General features: G+C 40.7%; 1 protein-coding gene and 1 long non-coding RNA gene across 2 annotated transcripts; one reads left to right on the forward strand and one right to left on the reverse strand.

Annotated features, from left to right (window-relative positions):
• Nucleotides 1-6,195: 6,195 nt before the first annotated feature.
• LOC146424987 (uncharacterized) lies at nt 6,196-11,890 on the forward strand. The gene is made up of 4 exons (XR_014846746.1): nt 6,196-6,456; nt 6,673-6,744; nt 7,916-8,042; nt 10,929-11,890. It is a non-coding gene; the product is annotated as an uncharacterized LOC146424987 (long non-coding RNA).
• Nucleotides 11,891-12,916: 1,026 nt separating this feature from the next.
• GPX8 (glutathione peroxidase 8 (putative)) lies at nt 12,917-16,098 on the reverse strand. The gene is made up of 3 exons (XM_085042301.1): nt 15,708-16,098; nt 14,842-15,103; nt 12,917-13,364 (listed from the first exon to the last, which is right to left on the reverse strand). Exons 1-3 carry the CDS (start codon nt 15,912-15,914, stop codon nt 13,201-13,203), a joined length of 633 nt encoding a protein of 210 aa, XP_084898427.1. The 5' UTR covers nt 15,915-16,098; the 3' UTR covers nt 12,917-13,200.
• Between the last annotated feature and the right edge of the window lie 893 nt (nt 16,099-16,991).

Here is a 16,991-nt window from a genome sequence, read left to right on the forward strand (position 1 = left end):
AGCAGTTCCAAGATCTTTGCAGGACTAGAGACTCACAGTCTCTGAGACAAGCTGGGGTGGACTTATATCTCCCGTGACGAGAAGGAATTTTGCACATTGTGGTTTGACAGAGATGAGTTTGACCTACATCAATACCCTGAATATCAAGAAAGGGTTTTAGAGGCTTAAAAATGTGGAAGAGTTGAAATAGATCAACCTCTCCTATGGAGTAAGGTACAAACTGGCTATCTTCAACAGTAAGTTTGTGAAGTGCTGAGGGTATGACTTAATCTTTGTCATCAAAAAACTGCATACCTGAAGTCATTATCTCAATGGAGAGGTGAGGTATATTATCTGATTGTAAAGATCTGTTTTGATTTGATGATTGTAAACAGATAGTTTTGAAAGAGTGAAACAGAAAAATAAGCCTAGAAAAACATTAAAACTGAAAACAAATTACATGTTCAACTATATTGAAAGTACAATCAGACGTGATTCCCTAAATATTAGTCTTTTGAAGTGAAATCAGAGACTTATGTCCATAAGAAATCACATGGAGATGCAGCAGAATTTCAGGAACTTGCAGGTGACGAAGTTGAACCTGTCATCAATTGCTTGAGTGAAACGTGCTTGCAATGAGAGATGACAGTGCTTTTTAAGCTTATCCAGGAAAGAATATTAGAAATTTAGCCCTGTGTCCAAGACAACCTGAGAGGAATTACCTACAGCAGATGCCTGAAACCTTGGATATACTTGCAATTCATAATTATTCAGAGCTGTAATTACTTTTCGCAATGCTTAATTGTACAATACCATATAGCAGTTTGGTACTAGTAATGTGGAAATAAGTGTTGAACTTTCAATGGAAGCTGCTAGGGAAGCTTTGGAAAGAACCACATCTGAATGGTATTTTGCCAGTTTATTAATTCAGACTCTTGAGATTTCACGATGAAATATTATTTAGGCACAGAGTTGGCAGTTGGCAATGAACCCAGAGGTTGTTTTGTTGAGTTGGAGTCTATCCAAGGCTAAACAAAATGTAGTTTTACATTGTGTGCACTCTCTAATGCCAGCACAGGATCCCAGCCTGTTGGAAGCCTTGACATAGATGGTAGCAATGGTGTGCTGAAATGGATTTGTAAAGTGCACAAAAAAAAGGGACTACATGCTGAAGAGCAAAACTTAGTAGAAAAGCCTGGGATGGATTACCTAGGAGGACAGCTTTTGATCTGTCCATAGAAAAGCAAGACCAGGAAATTACTATAGTGTGCTGATGAAGAAATAGACTATTGTTTGGTGAAAACTGAAGGTCACATTAAAATTGAAAATCCTGGGAGTCAACTGTGTGTTACATGAAAATTAATATAATTTATCAAAACGCACTTATTCCTTGGTGCCCTTGTTTTCTGGGGTTTTTTTTGGGTTTTTTTTCCCACCTCTCTCTTTTTAAATCAATAAAACAGAAACTGACAGGTGACACAAAGTCCTCCCTGAGCTAAATAGAGGCTTGGTTTATTCACACATGCTTGCCAACCAGGCTTGTAATTATTATGAAATTTAACATTGGAAATAAAAGAGGTTTAGGTGGAGGTGAAAGTGTGGCACAAATGGGCAAAAGTCAGAAAAAATTTTATAAAGACAGTATTTAATCTTTTATGTGCCAGTCTATGCACATAATGCATACTTGCTGTGACTGAATGCAGGACAAAAGTAATAATTGCATATTTTTTTCTTTGTTTTCTCACTTGTTTGCATAGGAGTTGTATTTTTCCTTAATGTTTGAGCATTGGGGTTCATCTGGAGAGTAATAGTGGATAATTATTTGTAGAGATCCCTCCTGTCATGTTCACAACTACTTTTACTGTGCTGGCAAAGATAAATGTAATGGGAGATTTCTAATGAGCAGAGTATTGGACTGAGATTTTAATTGTTGGCTTTAATATAAGCCCCAGCAAAGAAGCAGGAACTATGTCCTCTTAATTACCTCTCCTTTGTACAGCTAAAATGAAGCTTTGAGTTCATTGCCAGAATATTCCAGTTACCTGGTCAACAATATTTCATTCTGGAGTCTAAACCAGCTGCTCACTGCAGTGTGAAATGATGTGATGAGAACAGCCACATGAATTGAGTCCCTAATTCTTTCCTGATTCCTTCCTTCCCCTTGCTTGCTTTCCTTTCTATTGCAGGTAGAAATACTTGAGGGTCGAAATCCCCTCTAATAAATGAGAGCCACCATTTACTACAACTGTCAGCCACTTAGAAAGACCCAGTGTTTTGTCTGTGCCACTGTGAGAACTGTTCCTCTAACCCATTCAGAAGCACTTAAGCACTGAGCAGGCAACAAGATTGGGATCTTTCTGGTGTAGTGGCTGAAAATCTGGAGAGAACAATGAAGAAGTACAGGAAGAAAAATTAAGATGTTTTCATATCTCAGGATCTCTGCTCAGTAAGCATATAACAAAGCTGGGACATAATTTTCTCTCTGGCAGAAAGCTGGAGGCCTTGGTTCCCAGAAATCTCGATTTTGCAAATGCAAAATGGAAACAAATTTTCACCTCTATATGTTCAACGAATTTTTCCCACCTATTTCAAAAACCAGCTCAAACCTGTGGTAAATCTTATTCAGATTCCTCACACTGTAAAATGGTAATCCATTTCTTAACACAATTTGTTACACCTTTCTTAGTTTTTCCTAGGTGTCAAAGGCAGAGACTACATCATCTCTGGATGGGTATTCAGTCCAGTATGCCCTTGAGTCTAAGTTCCTGTGCACCTTGACTAACAAGGTTTCTCAAACTAGGCCTTTATTTTAGCAAAAGTTTCCTAAAATCTTACCTAAAGATCGGCTTTGTTCACCTCCCTCTTTCTCTGACATGGAGACAATCTATTGCTTTTAAGACAATGTTCTGTGACCAGCTCTTGAGATCTCCCAAACTTGACAGAGCCTGGTGTAAGCTACCATCATATCCTGCCAGCAATCATTTTTCAAGGAGCACCCGTATTACCAAATCCTCAAATACCTGGGTCCTAAAAGTCTTAGTCTTTGAGTCCTTGTTCAGCAGCCTGGATGTGAGGAACCCAACTTTTCCTGAAAGGTGTTGTTTCAGTCAGTGCTTAATTCTCTGACAATGTTGTGAGGCTTGCTGTTGATGTCCAAACCTCACCTTCAAACTACACACTACCTTGATAAATTCTGGCATATGATGATAATGATGACAATTTTATATTAAAAGACCGTAGGGATAATGGATGAGAAAAAATGACATTACTATGGTATCGATAACCTGAATACCAGCTTTCAAAGAAGTATCAGGCACAACATATCAGCACCATCTGCTGCCAGTGAGGACAAAGCGCATGGTTTCTTCATATCGGTTTAGGAATATTTTTACAGTGAGCTACAAAATTTCAGCCACGTTTGTAGTACTTAAGTGAAATAACTGAACAATTGGCTGCATAGGTTTCCTAATGAGGAGCCTAAAATGAGTCCATGGTGAGAAAGAAACGAAGACACTTAACCCAGACAACCTCATTTCATTTTCAAGACACATTAGTGAGATGCTGGAAACATTACAGAAGCGATACAGCTCGCTGTGTACAACTTTTCTAAGACAAATCTCCTTTGTTTAAAATTCAGTTACAATCTCAAAGTGACAACAGAGCTCTATATAGCACACAATTTCCAAAACAACATGTGCTTCAAGTGAAGAAGAAAATATTAAGGTTATCCTTGGTGTTATAATACCTTTCTAACAATCTAACACATCCTCCTTAACAAACACAATGAAATTCAGATTTCCCCATGGCACTCCTGCTTATTTTTATTGACCACTGACTTCACCTACAGAGCTACTTAAGGCTGGTAGCCTAAATATAATACCTTGGCATAGTTCCCACTTTCTAATCAGTGTTCAGGGGAAATTTTATGGAAAAACCTCCCGATCTTTTCTCATAATCTGTTCATGGTTCAGGTGTGCATCCATGAATTGAAGGCCTGGAGGTAGGAATCCTCTTGTAACACCAATTGCAGTGGGTAATATTATTTACTCTTTAATTAATTGCTCAGCATTAATTAATTCTAATCCTAATTCACTCAAACAAAACCTTGTTGACTTTGAAAGACTTTTGGCTTCAATTCCAGTTTACAATCATATAGTTCTCAACTGCAACCTCTTTCCTCCCAGTATCACACAAACTGCATGGTTACAGGTTTTCTCATCTGAAAGAAACTTTTCAGTGTGAGAAAATGGTTTGTTAAGAGCCTCAAACACTGGTCTGATAGGTAACAGTTCAATACACTCCACCTGAGTGTTTCTGATTTATTGAGTGTTCAAGTGAGCTGGCTTTGCAGTGCATGCCAGAGTCTGCTGTTGGGCAGGGTGACGATATTTGGCAGTGCTCGTTAAACTTTAGTCTTGTAGGAAAAAAAATCACATTCAGTTAAACGAGCAACTGAAGCATTGCAAACAATCCTTTGTGAAGCTATGCTAGCAGTGCCTTGTGTGCTGTTTGTTTTACAGAAAGCGTTAAGAAGGTGCTGAGTGACCCAGCCACTTTGTGTGCTGGGTGTGCTTAGTTGTGTCCTTACCAACATAAAGGGAGGTAATAAGGTGGCACTTTTGGGAAAGTTTTACTTTGATTTGGCAAAACAACTCTATCATCTGATATTTAATTATTGCTTATTACACAGGCATCAATAAAAATGTTCTCCGTCATCTTGCTTACATGATGTTTTTCTGCAGATGTGAAGTGGGCAGCTGTAAAATAGAATTAGATGGCAAATAAGAAATTGCATGAGAAGATTTTTTGCAGAAGATTTTTTTTATTGGTTCAAAAAATTATTTTCCAACGGAGAATTTAGAAAAATCTCTCCTGTTTTCTGGAAACAGTAAGAAAGTGAAGAATACTTCCAGCATATATTCAAAAGTGGCACTCTCTTTCTTGGTCTTAGAAAAGAACAGTTCTAATGTTCTTCACAATTTCTCCTACAATTTCTTCCTTTGTCTGCCACATAAAAGCAAATGATAGCAGGATATTTTTTGAGTCTGGTAGTGTGGGATGTTGGTGAGGTGGTGAGATTTTGCTCGATTTTGGATTTGGGGACCTGCGCTGGAGGAGAGGCTCCCTCCGAGCAGTGCACGCGGCTGCGATGCCGTTTGCTCAGTCTCGGCTCTGAGAAAACAGCACCACATTCAGCTCTGAGTGCCTCAGCGTGGTACTGCCTCCCAGACCTCGCTTCCTGCGCGGTGGTACCCAGCTCCTTACAGCACGAGAAGGGGCTGCGGGAAGCAGGTGTGAGATGTGAGGGGTTTGGTGTGTAACGTGCTGAAGAGAAGGGCCGAGAATGCCAACAAAACTGGTGGAGGTTCCGGAGAATAAATCTTGTGAAGAGCGGCTGAGGGAGCTGGGGGTGTCTAGCCTGGAGAAAAGGAGGCTCGGGGGAGACATTGTCACTCTCCACAGCTGCCTGGAGGGAGGCTGTAGCCAGGTGGGGATCGGTCTCTTCTCACGGGCAACTAGTGGCAGGGCAAGAGGAAATTGCCTCAAGCCATTAGGTTTAGGCTGGTCCTTAGAAGGACTTTCTTCACAGAAGGGGTGATTAGACGCTGGAATGAGCTGCCAAGGGAGGTGGTGGAGTAACCATCCCTGGAGGTGTTTAAGAAGAGACTGGATGCTATGGCATTTAGTGCCCTGGTCTGTTGAGAAGGTGGTGCTCGGCCAGAGGTTGAACGCGATGATCTGAGAGACCTTTTCTCACCTAGTTTATTCTGTGATTCTGTGATAATGTGATTCTGTGAGGCTACCCTTGTCCCATTCCCGAGGCAGGGGGCAGGGGCCGAGGTGATGGCACCCCCATACAGTGTCACGGCCACGGCGCAGCCCCGAGGGGCACAGCCGGAGCGGTGACACAGCGGCCTCGGCGGGGCGGGCAGCGGCTGCCCGGGGTGTCGTTCTGGCGGGCTGCCCGTGCCCGAGGCCGAGCCAGGGCTCTTTGGCACCGCCGCCGCCCTGCCCGCCGAGCCGCGGGACCGCCGCGCCGGGCGCTTTGCCGCCGCCGGGACCGCCGCCGCGCAGCCGGGTCCCGCCGGCGGGACGGGACGGGACGGGACGGGACGGGACAGGACGGGGGTTCCCGCCGCGGCGGGCGCCTGAGGGATGCTTAAAGGACTGCATGCGGCCGCAGGGAGCAGTGCGGTGGGCGGCCGAGGAGCTGGCACCGCCTCCCAGCGGGGACCGGCGCCCCGAGGGCTGGCTGGGCTATAAGTTTCCCTCCCTACAGGTTGCCGGGCGAGTAGGGTGTCTGCCGCGCACCTGCCCGGACCATCCCTGTACCCCGGTCGCTAGGGGACATCCTGCTCCAAGTGAGGGCACTTCTCCTGAGGTGGCGGCAGCGGCTTCAGGCAGCCCCGGCAGAGATGGAGAGGGAATTAGAAAAACCCGCCGCAGGACAAGCAGGAGGGACGAGGACTTGCTTTGGTAACGGTGTCCAGTGGGGGTGCAGGGGCTGCCGGTGCTTTGGGGAGGACCGCGGCCGGGCAGATGTCCTCCTCGGCGGCTCTGCCCTGTCCCCTGTGCCCGGGGCTGTGGCTCCCAGCGAAGCTTAGCCGGCAGCAAGCTGGACGGAGGGTGATTTAGGGTGAATAAACTGAGCTGCGCGGTTGCTAAGTGTTGTGTCTCTCTGTTTTTTTCAAGGATGACTCGGTGAGAACACTTGGAAAAGACCTGAAGTGGAGCAGAAAGCAAAGCCCAAGGAGAGCAGCTAAGGTAAGGACAGGCGCAGACATTCTCAATCCTTTGTATGCACTGCATGAGAGTTCCACTCTGTACATTTCTGGTGGACGGAGGGAGGGAGGAGGGAAGCAAACGATGGAAAATAAGTGATTCCCCCCCCCCCCACTACACGTAATTTTTATTCTTTTCTATTAAACCTTATCGCACTTTCTCAAGTGCCGCATCTGCATTGTCAGAAAAACACAAGTTATAGTAAATCGGCATCTGTTCAGGGGAAGAAACAAAACCACCTTTTGGCTTCTCCCCTGGTGCACTAGAGGGACTGCTTACTCTTTAAAAGCAAAAGTTACTTGACCTGGTAGAAGGAGTTGTATAGATTTACAGAACTCTTTTCAATGACACTGCAAGCTCACTTGTCCACATTTAGAGGCTGGTAAAAGATAAAGGAGACAGCAAAGAACTCACATGTACAGTGGGAACCTCGGTAGGAAAATTATTAATAACAAAAATAATTGTTTAACAGTAATCAACAGGTAAGATGCATGCAGCTTGTGTCTTAAGAAGTTGACATAAATCACAAAACCAGGTAAGACTGCAACATGCAGACTGGTGGAGTGGGAAGTGAAGGTGTTGATGGAATTTGCCATACTGAAAAACACTGAAGCAGGAGATAAGCAGTGTGTCATTATGACAGTATAGACAGTATAGAAATGTCACCTCCAGCATGCTGGGAATGTTGCTTCAACATACATATTTTATGTGAGTGACCCATAGAAAAGCCATGTTGCTGCAGTGAGCAGTGACTGAGCTCTAGGAGACAAAACTTTGGGATTGGTGGTGAAGTGGAACTAATGGCCAAAACTGAAGAGAATGCAACAGTATGGCAGTGCATGTTAGCTGGCTGTTATCTGTGATGTGTCCACAGCTGCTAGCTGCACTCCATATTGTTTCCTTCAAAAGCATCACGGAAAACTCAGAGGTGGCCTCTTGCTGTGGAACAAGAAGAACTCAATTAGCCAGTACTTTCAGTAGCTGCTAACAGCAGCAGCACTCAAGGAAGTAAATGTTTTGTGTTTTGTTTTGTATTGAGTTAAGATTTATTTTGAGTGATTTAAGACCAATTTTGAAGGAACAAAGTGAATGCTTCAAATACAGTATTCATTGGCTTTTGTACAAAGTGTCTTACTCAGTACCTCCTTTCCAGCGTGACTTCAAAAGACTTTCAATCAAAATGGCTGTTGGAGGTAAAATTTTGATTCCATCCAGACTAAATTTGTAAGCTTCAATCCTGAGACCTTTATTCATTCTCCATTATGTGGCTGTAAATAGAGGTAAGCTGTAGCTTGTAACCTACAGGTAAGTTGCACTACGGAGTAACCAATTATAATTCTAATTTCAGAATAAAATTGACTATTCTCAGTTTGAGCTGGGGCTCATCTAGGCTGAGGGCAGGATTGCAACAGTGACCATAAGCAAAGGAAAGGACTTCCCACAACGGAAAGGACTGAAGTAAGTGTGTATGATGCAAATTAACTTGCAGAGGTAACATAGTATAATGGTATTCCCACAACTAAAAAAAGACACTGTTTGCAAAGCTATCCAGTGCTCCTTTTGGACAGTCTAGGAATGCCACACGGGGTTTATACTATTGCTCTTACTCCAGTCTTGCTGAGTCAGACACCTATCTGTGACATTTATTTCTTGATGCTGTATGCTGTTTGAACTTGTATATATGCATGTATGAAACATGAACCTCAAAACAAGTGCAAAATATTGAATTTAGGTAGAAAACAAGAAACAGGAGGCATTTCCCTCAGCATGGACTCTGTGTCTGGCAGGCAGTGTATTGCTAGTTGACTGCTGTGCATAATGCAGCAGTCACTACTACACTGTCACCAGCTGCAGGGCTGGCTCACTGCTGTTCAGAGGCAGTTCCTTTGGAAGGTGCTGGAATTCTGGCTCCAGGAATGCAGGTGGTGCAACTGTGTGTGATGGGGCGGCAGTGCATGTTGGCTGCTTAAAATTCTGACAGCAGCTAACATGCAGCTGCTCCCTTTTCCCACATACCTTGGTCATCAAAAAGGAGAGCTACTACTTTTGTGTAAGAAATCTTTTGATTACTTTTTTTGACTGTCAGGCTTATTTTTGATATAGTAGTGGTATTTCGTATTTACATTATTCAAACAACTGTGAGAAGTTTTGATTGATTTAGACTCTGGTGTTCATCTACTTTTAGACAGCAGGGTAACAGGAAATTTTAAAATATCCTTTATATAAATATATTTTAAAGAACCAGGTAAATAATTCAAATATTTAAAAAAAAATTAGGCTCTTGGAAGCTTTTTTAAAGCAAAAGCAGCACAGTTAAAAACTTCATTTGCATTTTAAAGTTTGATTTATTTTTTAAATAGTAACATTTAGCAAGTGCAGCTTGATAGTTTTTTGGGGAAGATTTTTTTTTGTTTGTTTGTTTGTTTTTAATTGAGTAACTAAAGACCCCAAAGGCTTAAAGTCACTTTCACTAACTTCCAATACTATATCTGAAAAATAATTATCTTTCCACTGTATATATATAAAAAAGCCAGCCTAAGAGTGTTTCCTCTCTCATTGCTTCTCAGGATAACTTAATTTGTGAACATCAATGCATTAAAACAACTGTACATAGTCTCACCAACTACACAGTGTGAACAGGACATAACACTATACTGAGAAGAATAAAGGCTGGAAGTGCATTGATCTTTTTGATCCATTTTACACTATGTTCTATCAGACATACTGCCACAGTCAATAGAGTGTTAATTTTATCCTCATCCTGGTACTTTAGACATCTAGAGTGCAGAAGAAGCTCTTTGTTATTACTTCTTTTATCTAGGTGCTGCTGTATGTGCCTTGCACAGTGAAGAGGAGGAACACCGTGTTTGTGAAGCTCTGCAGAGCCACAGCGATCCCAGAGCTGCGTGTGGTGATTAGGCAGTGTATTGTTTGTTAGCTGCTCCTCACACACCAGCAACTGACTACACTGTCAGATTAGCACACCGCTGTCAAGTCAAGGCTATAAGCACTGCTGTTATAAATATCTCACAGGTCTCTAGCTGGTCCAATGTCTGCCTGGTTCCCGTGACTGAAAGGAGCTGTGCAGGTTATGCAGAGGGAATATAGAGTATAAAATAAGGTGTAACTGAGAGTATAAAAGTAAGTGTTGCTGTATTTCACACAGTTATACAGCCACCCCAACTGGTTTATAAACAATCTACTGAATTATGTAAGTATTAAGTAAGAGTTTCATGTTTGAGCCCTACGTGAGTATGTTTCTCTTACACCACTTAATGTTTGAAAGAGCATTGATGTGTTGGCTCAGCAAACAAGTATTTTGTGACAGTACTTGAATTTACAGGAACATGTACTACTGGTGACTGAAATGGATTTAGAATATTTGCACTCCCAGGCAACTTGCTGGAAAGAGAGCTCACAGTTAAATGGTTTTGTTTGAGAAAATAAGGATATGCCAGATGTAAGGAGTGGAGGAAGCTTGAGATGGGAATGAAGGGTTAGCATGAAAGATGCAATACATTATGATCAAATGGAGGTGAAATAACTTTAACACTCATGGACTGACCTTTAAACCACTGTCCTAAAATGATTAACAACCTTAAATTGGGGGTATTATTTAGGAATCCAAGAAACAGGTTTCAATCTATTTAAAATGTTGGAGTTTGTATTTTATATGCTGTATTTTAAATTAAGTGGATATTTATATAAACATGAATTCATACTACATTTTTGGCTTTTGACTATAGCTAAATGTATGTTTGTATAACAGTATTCTGACTTTCATTTTATGTATCTGCTTTTCAAAATTTGTATAGATTTGGCCATTAAAGATGTTTTATTTTTACCCCAGGTAAGTGGTAACTGGTAACATAGTTTTAAGAAAGAAGTGATCAGTTTATCAATGATCAGCCTTAAATATTATATTAGAAGAGCTGGCATGTCTTGTGATGTATAAGTAATACAAACACACTGAGGTTTTTTAAGGAGGAATGTTATTTTTTTGAGGAACGTTAATTACAGTAAATTTTGAAAACTTAAAGTGTTTGGAATCAGGACTGAATGGTACCTATTTTCAAACTTCTTCACTTGTAGTGCATTGTGACTAAATAGGGAAATGAGAAGTTCCATGACTCTTTTCTAAGACAAAACATTTTTTTTTCTTCTAGGTCTCTGGAGTGAACATGATTCAGGAAGGAGTGAGTTAAGTAATTCTGTCCACTTGTTTGCTAATATCACATGCTATTTCTGAATACCAGGAAAGACACTTGATCTTAATGCTGGCATTGAGATATTCAAGATTACACTGTGTCCTCTGAAAAACAATATGAGCTTTACTGAGCGAGTCACAAAAAAAGGTGCATGCATTTCCTTCCCTTCTGATCCCTTTCAAACTAGAAAATTATACTGCACTCTTTACCTTGAGTATTTTAAGGACCCAGGTGAACATTTCCTACATGCTGAGTTACTCTCAGGCAGTACCAGGACTAAAATAAGCATTTTTTTTTCAGGTCTTCCACTAACAGCACCCAGCATTTCTTTATACCTTCCTTTCTGTATTCAGTGATACTAATACTAGGGAGCTTTAGCAGTGCACATGAATGGACATACATGTTTTAGATTTGCATATTTTTTAGTCAAGAGATCTACCTTTTATGGGTAAAACATTTTGTCCTGACACTTATTCCCACGGGCTGTAGACTGCTCCCAGTGAGGGGAGAGGGTCTGTATCTCAGTTCCCTTCCTGCTTCATCAAAGCAGCAGGGATGTATGATGAAAATCACCTGACATGTCCTTCTCTGTGTTCTCAGGGCTGGAGCTGCACATGCAGGAGGATACTGGAGAAAAATGCAGGACCTCAGCATAAAAACAAACACTGTCTTCATCAATTTGATGTGGAATCTTGCAGGATAGTGGCAAATAGTGCAGAGGCTGGTCTAAAACAGTACCAGGAGGCTCATTTGGTCTAATGAGACATTTACATAGTCCTCACCTGGGCTCTGAAAGTTTAAGTGGATAAAATTGTCATGCATTAAATTTGAGTGCCATTGCAAAATGATGTTTGTCATTATTGAGTGTGACTTTGTTTAATCTTCCACATCAGTATCATTACTTAATCTTAATTTTTTTTGTGAAATTCTCAATTAATTAAATGCGCAAATTAAAAAAAATACTCCTCTTTTTATTTTTTCTTTAATTGTTTCTGAGTTTCTCATGTTTTTAATACACTTGAGTGGCTGCCTTTGTTGGGAAAAGTTTTGAAGCACTTTAGGTATTTTCAATCACTGTTAGTCTTGCAAAAGAACAGTGCTAATTCTCTGTCCTTTTCACATAGAAAACTCTACTGAGACACAGGTTTTTCTCTTTTCTATTCTCTCAGCCCTCCTTCAAGACATGGATATCTGGAGTGAGGTTTCTTTTTCAAATTTACTATCTCACTTCTTCAAACAGATAAATCAAAACACTTGGCAGTTTGTAACAGAACAGTGGAACAGAACTGGAAAATGGGTTTGCAGTTACATGCAGGCCTGGGGAGATTGCAAGGTGAGAAGAGGTGGGCTTGAGCCTTCATCCCCTTCTTCTACCTCCACTTGTAAGCTGCTTTTTTATTCTAGAGGTGAGAGGTAGGTGGGTGGCTGTGGAGCACTGTCTTGGACTGTCTCAGGGAGATGTCTGCTAGAATGCCAGGCTCTTGATTTTTGCTGCCCCTTGAATCCTTCTGTTAGCAACCATGCATTTTTACACAGGCTCTGCCTTCATCCAGGTCAGAGCAGAAGGAATCCAGCAGGAGATGAGCTCACACCTTAGGCACTGTACTGCAGCAAAAATGTATGGAGAAGGCTGAAGAGCTTAAAAATGTTGTAAAATTGAAATGTAACATAATCAAAATATAAAGTAAGCAAGCAAATTTTTTCCCTTTTTTTTTGCTTCTTTTAATGATTTTGTTTTCTATATACATTTTTTGAAAACTGACAGCTTCACAATTCAGCAGTCTTCCTTGAGAAGCTATTGCAAAGCTGGTATCTTCAGTTACATTTGTCTCTAGAAACTCTGCTATGGATATTTCTGGGCCCCATGTCTTTCATAATGGGGCAATTTTGTGTTAAAGGAATATAAAAATCTCTTTCTTACTGGTAGATGGGAAAAAACCCCTGTGTAAATACTGAGTAATTTATTAATAAACCTTATTTCTAAGTATCTCCCTGCTGGTGACAATTTTGTTAGCTATTGCCAGCAATTAAAAAAAAAATCATAATCCCCTTATGCAAATTGAAGGTCAATCCCCACAAGGTACTGAGTGTCTTGTCATGTCAGTAACCACAGTTGTTCATATTGCAAACACCAATGCTACAGAGCAGCAAAATCACCTGATGGGTTAGCTTCTAGTAACATTTCCCAGGAATGTAGAAGGCTGTATACCCATGCTGTTGAATGGCTGTTTCAGAGGTCTTCTCTTTTCTTCATGATAATCTGCCTGATTAATGATGTTACTTCTGGCTTGATACTTTCTATTGGCTCTTCAGGTCTCCAGAATTTCACAACTTTACCCTCAGGACTGACAAGGTACTTCCAGAAATTCCATCTAGGCTCTTTCTTTGAAGAATCTGTAAGGATGAGATCAGACAATTTTAGTGACTTACACCAGGAATTGTCTCCATGCCCCACACTGATTCTTTGACTATATATGCTGAAGTAATCCTGCCATATTCTTTGCTGGTATTCTGGGCATGGATTTACTAGTTCTGTTAATAATCTGAAAAGTGGGAAGTCACTGATGAAAAAACTTAATTTCAAACACAACATCAGAGGATCTCCTTCTTGTGAGTAAACAGCATATCAAATAAGAAAATGTTGAGTAATTTTTTTTTTCTTTATAGGTATTAATGTTTAACACTAATTACATTGACATTTAGAATCTGGATTCATCCCATGCAGCTGGTGCCTTTGTTCTCAAGTCTCTTCTATAAAGAACTGTGAGAAAAAAACCTCAATAATTTCGTTGGACCTCTGGCAACTCAGGGCAACAAATTTACCTGATGTTTTCCATGTAACATGCCTGAGAGGAGGTAGGAACAAATCCAGTTACAATTACAATTGTGATCACTTAAATAATGCCTCAATAATAACAGTTTTCAAGTACAGGTGTTATCAGAGATGATATGGCAAGAAGCAACACTTTAGGAAAGATTTCATTTAGATATTGAAATGGTTTTCTGACAGGAGGCACCGTGAGAGAATGGAATAGATTCTGAGGGCAAGGAGATGGAATACGAGGTTGAGCTTTCTGTTACTTTATTTTCTAGTTAAAATGGTATATTAGAAATGGGTTATGTTTTAGTTATTCTTTCTTTCATTTACCAATATGGGTCAAAGACCTGGTCAAAGTTCAGGAAAATTCAGAGAGCCTTTTCAAGGTGGTTTGAGTCTATGAGCTCTTTGGTCAACAGGAGAAAGTTTCATTTTGCTTGTGAGAGTGCTAGGCTCTAACTCTGTAAGTGCTCCCTGTAACAGGAGTATTCATACAGGTTTTTGCAGGCTAGGCCCTGAAGTTCACATGGCAAATTAACACAAATCATTGGTCATATATAACTACACTATATATAATTCTTCATTACAGTACAGTTTACATAAAGGCGAATGTATGACCCCTTAAAAAAGGGATCTCATCTGCATATGTTCATGTAAAATCTTCCAGTAATTTTATGTCTCCAATAACCCCATTTTTGTCTATAAGAAAAGCCATTTTTAAATAAAAATCACATACTTTGAAATGGGATTTTGTAGGTGGGAGTCTTTGAACTCAAGTTTAAATATCCACAAAATGGATGTTTCCAGCTGGGCAGGTCACAGCTGGAAAGTAGATTTTTATAATCAGTGAAGAGAAACTGATGCTTTCAGGATCCAATTCTTCTGCCCATATTTTTGGTATCCAAATTGAAATGAGATTGATTGTATGCTAAATGTCTGTTTCTCTCCGTAGTTTATGAAGACTACAATGTTTCCTGACAAAAACACTCAGCCTGGAATTCAATGAGAGTACCATGGTTACAGGCAGCTTGATACATAAAAGAAAACAGTTACCTATTAGAAATTTAAAGGCGGGATCAGCTTCTGATCCTAGGATCTTGATTTTGTGGAAAATAGGGAATGTTACTCCATAGTTTCCTTTGGCAAAAGATTCTATTTCCTGGCTTGAGCTAGGCTCTGATTCTCCGAACTGGTTGCAGGGAAACGCCAGCACAGTGAAGTGGGAGGGACCAAACTCTCTGTGTAGCTCTTGCAGTGCGATGTAATTTTTGTCTGTGTGTTGGCAGTAACTGGCCACGTTTACAACCAGGGTTGCCTTCAGAGAAATAAAGTTAGAACAGTAAGGAAAAACCCTACAGATAGAGTAGAGATTACAATTAAATCTTAAAAAGGCATCTCTCATTACCGTGATGGCTCCTGTTGAAAGGCTAAATAAACTTAATCTGATCATCATTTCATTAAACAGATAACAATGAAGACATTTACTTTGAGACAATCTGTTGTAAAAATCCAATAACTTGATAAACTTCATCTTGCAACTTTGTTTAAATACAAGTACATAAAAAAGCAGGACATATTTAGGACATACACTAAAATAATATTTACTAGATGAAATTCCAAAATCCAAAACCGACATGCTACCATACCTAACTAAGACCAAAATCCATCAATTTGCTTGTTAGGCTATACTGATCTGTGCTAAAAATGTGCAATTGGAAAAAAAAAATATTAGAACTAAGACATAATTCCTGGAGCAGGCCTAGATAAAATAGATTTTCTCCAGCTTAGTGTATGAAGAACAGGAATTTAGCACAAATCTCTGCCAAAAACTCCCATAACCAAAACTTTTATTTACCTAGAAATGTACACATATTTTGTCAGTAAGGATTCAAGACAGAAAAAGTTAAATAATAACTTACTTTCCCTCTGTACTTCTCCAAGGAAATGATCCTCCCCCGTGAATCCTTCACTTCAAAAGAGTAAAAATCTTTGATTTTAGGTTTAAAAAACCTGAGTTGCAGCAGGCAGAGAATGGTGGTACACAAAACCATTGACAGAAAGACAACAAAGACCCTGGCTTTGGGCACTGAGTATTTCAGAGGATAACTTGTTGTGAGAGGCTCCATTTTTGAAATCTTTGTAGAGGAGCCTGGGCAGGCCTGGAATGTGAAGGAGGAGCTGAAATATGAAACTCTCAGCTCAGACCGGAAAGAACAAGCTGCTCATTTTTGTCCCTGTTGCAAAACAGCTGTTATGTATCACAGAGCCTGCTGGGCTCCTGAGCACTTTTGTAAAATATCATGATCTTTCTGAGGGGCAGAAAGAAAGAAGAAATTAATGAAAGGGATTCCTACCACCTAGGGATGCTGTTTTCCCTGTTTATCTGACCTGTGTGGGATACTTCAGTGTTTGCCCGCATAGCCTTGAGAGCTGCTGGGGCCAAGTGTGGGTGTGTAGTGCAGCTCCAGCATATCCGCGAGCTTCCCCCGCAGTTTATCTGGCACAGCTGCTCGGCAGGAGGGAGCTGTGTTGTCAGACAGACCTGGAGAAGCACTCTGGGGGCAGCTGCTCCGGTAGAAAAAAGGCAGGATAGTTGAAAACACCCTGTTTACAAACTCAGCCCTGCATCTCTTCAGCTGCTGTGGGAGCACAGGCAGCTGTGTAAAACTTTTTTCAGTGTATGAGGGAGAGAAAAGCTCCTTGGTAATAGGCTGCCACAAAGGAAGATAATATAATGTGGATTTTTTTGCAATGCGAGTGGCAAGGATAATGGAAAATGGGTTGCTTTCCTAATTGCTACTGGCTACCTGGCAACGAGCTGTGCTGAGATTGAAGACCTACATTAGAGCAGAGTTAGCTGAGAGTCTCAGGTGAAAGCCAAGCAGCTCCAGTGGTGTTTTGCTGCTTGTGAGTCTCTGCTTACTCTTTCCCTCCCAGGGTAAACTACCATTGAAGAGTGATTTCTCTCTCAGTTGGTTTTCTTTGTCACCCTGATTTTTTGCTACACTTAGAAGCTGCATTTTAAAGGATGGAAATAGAAAGGGACTTTCTGTATCTGAAAGCTGGGATCTGGTTGTTTCTTCCTTTTCAGTGGCTATGATAATGTACAAAACAGTATGACCGGTTTGTACATTATCATAGTGATATGTCCAACTGTTTTTATAACCTCTAAATAGTTAAAATCCACATTAATTTTGTTAAAC

This window comes from Lichenostomus cassidix, chromosome Z (genome assembly GCF_008360975.1).
Source record: "Lichenostomus cassidix isolate B80296 chromosome Z, HeHo_3.0, whole genome shotgun sequence".
Lineage (NCBI taxonomy): Eukaryota > Metazoa > Chordata > Aves > Passeriformes > Meliphagidae > Lichenostomus > Lichenostomus cassidix.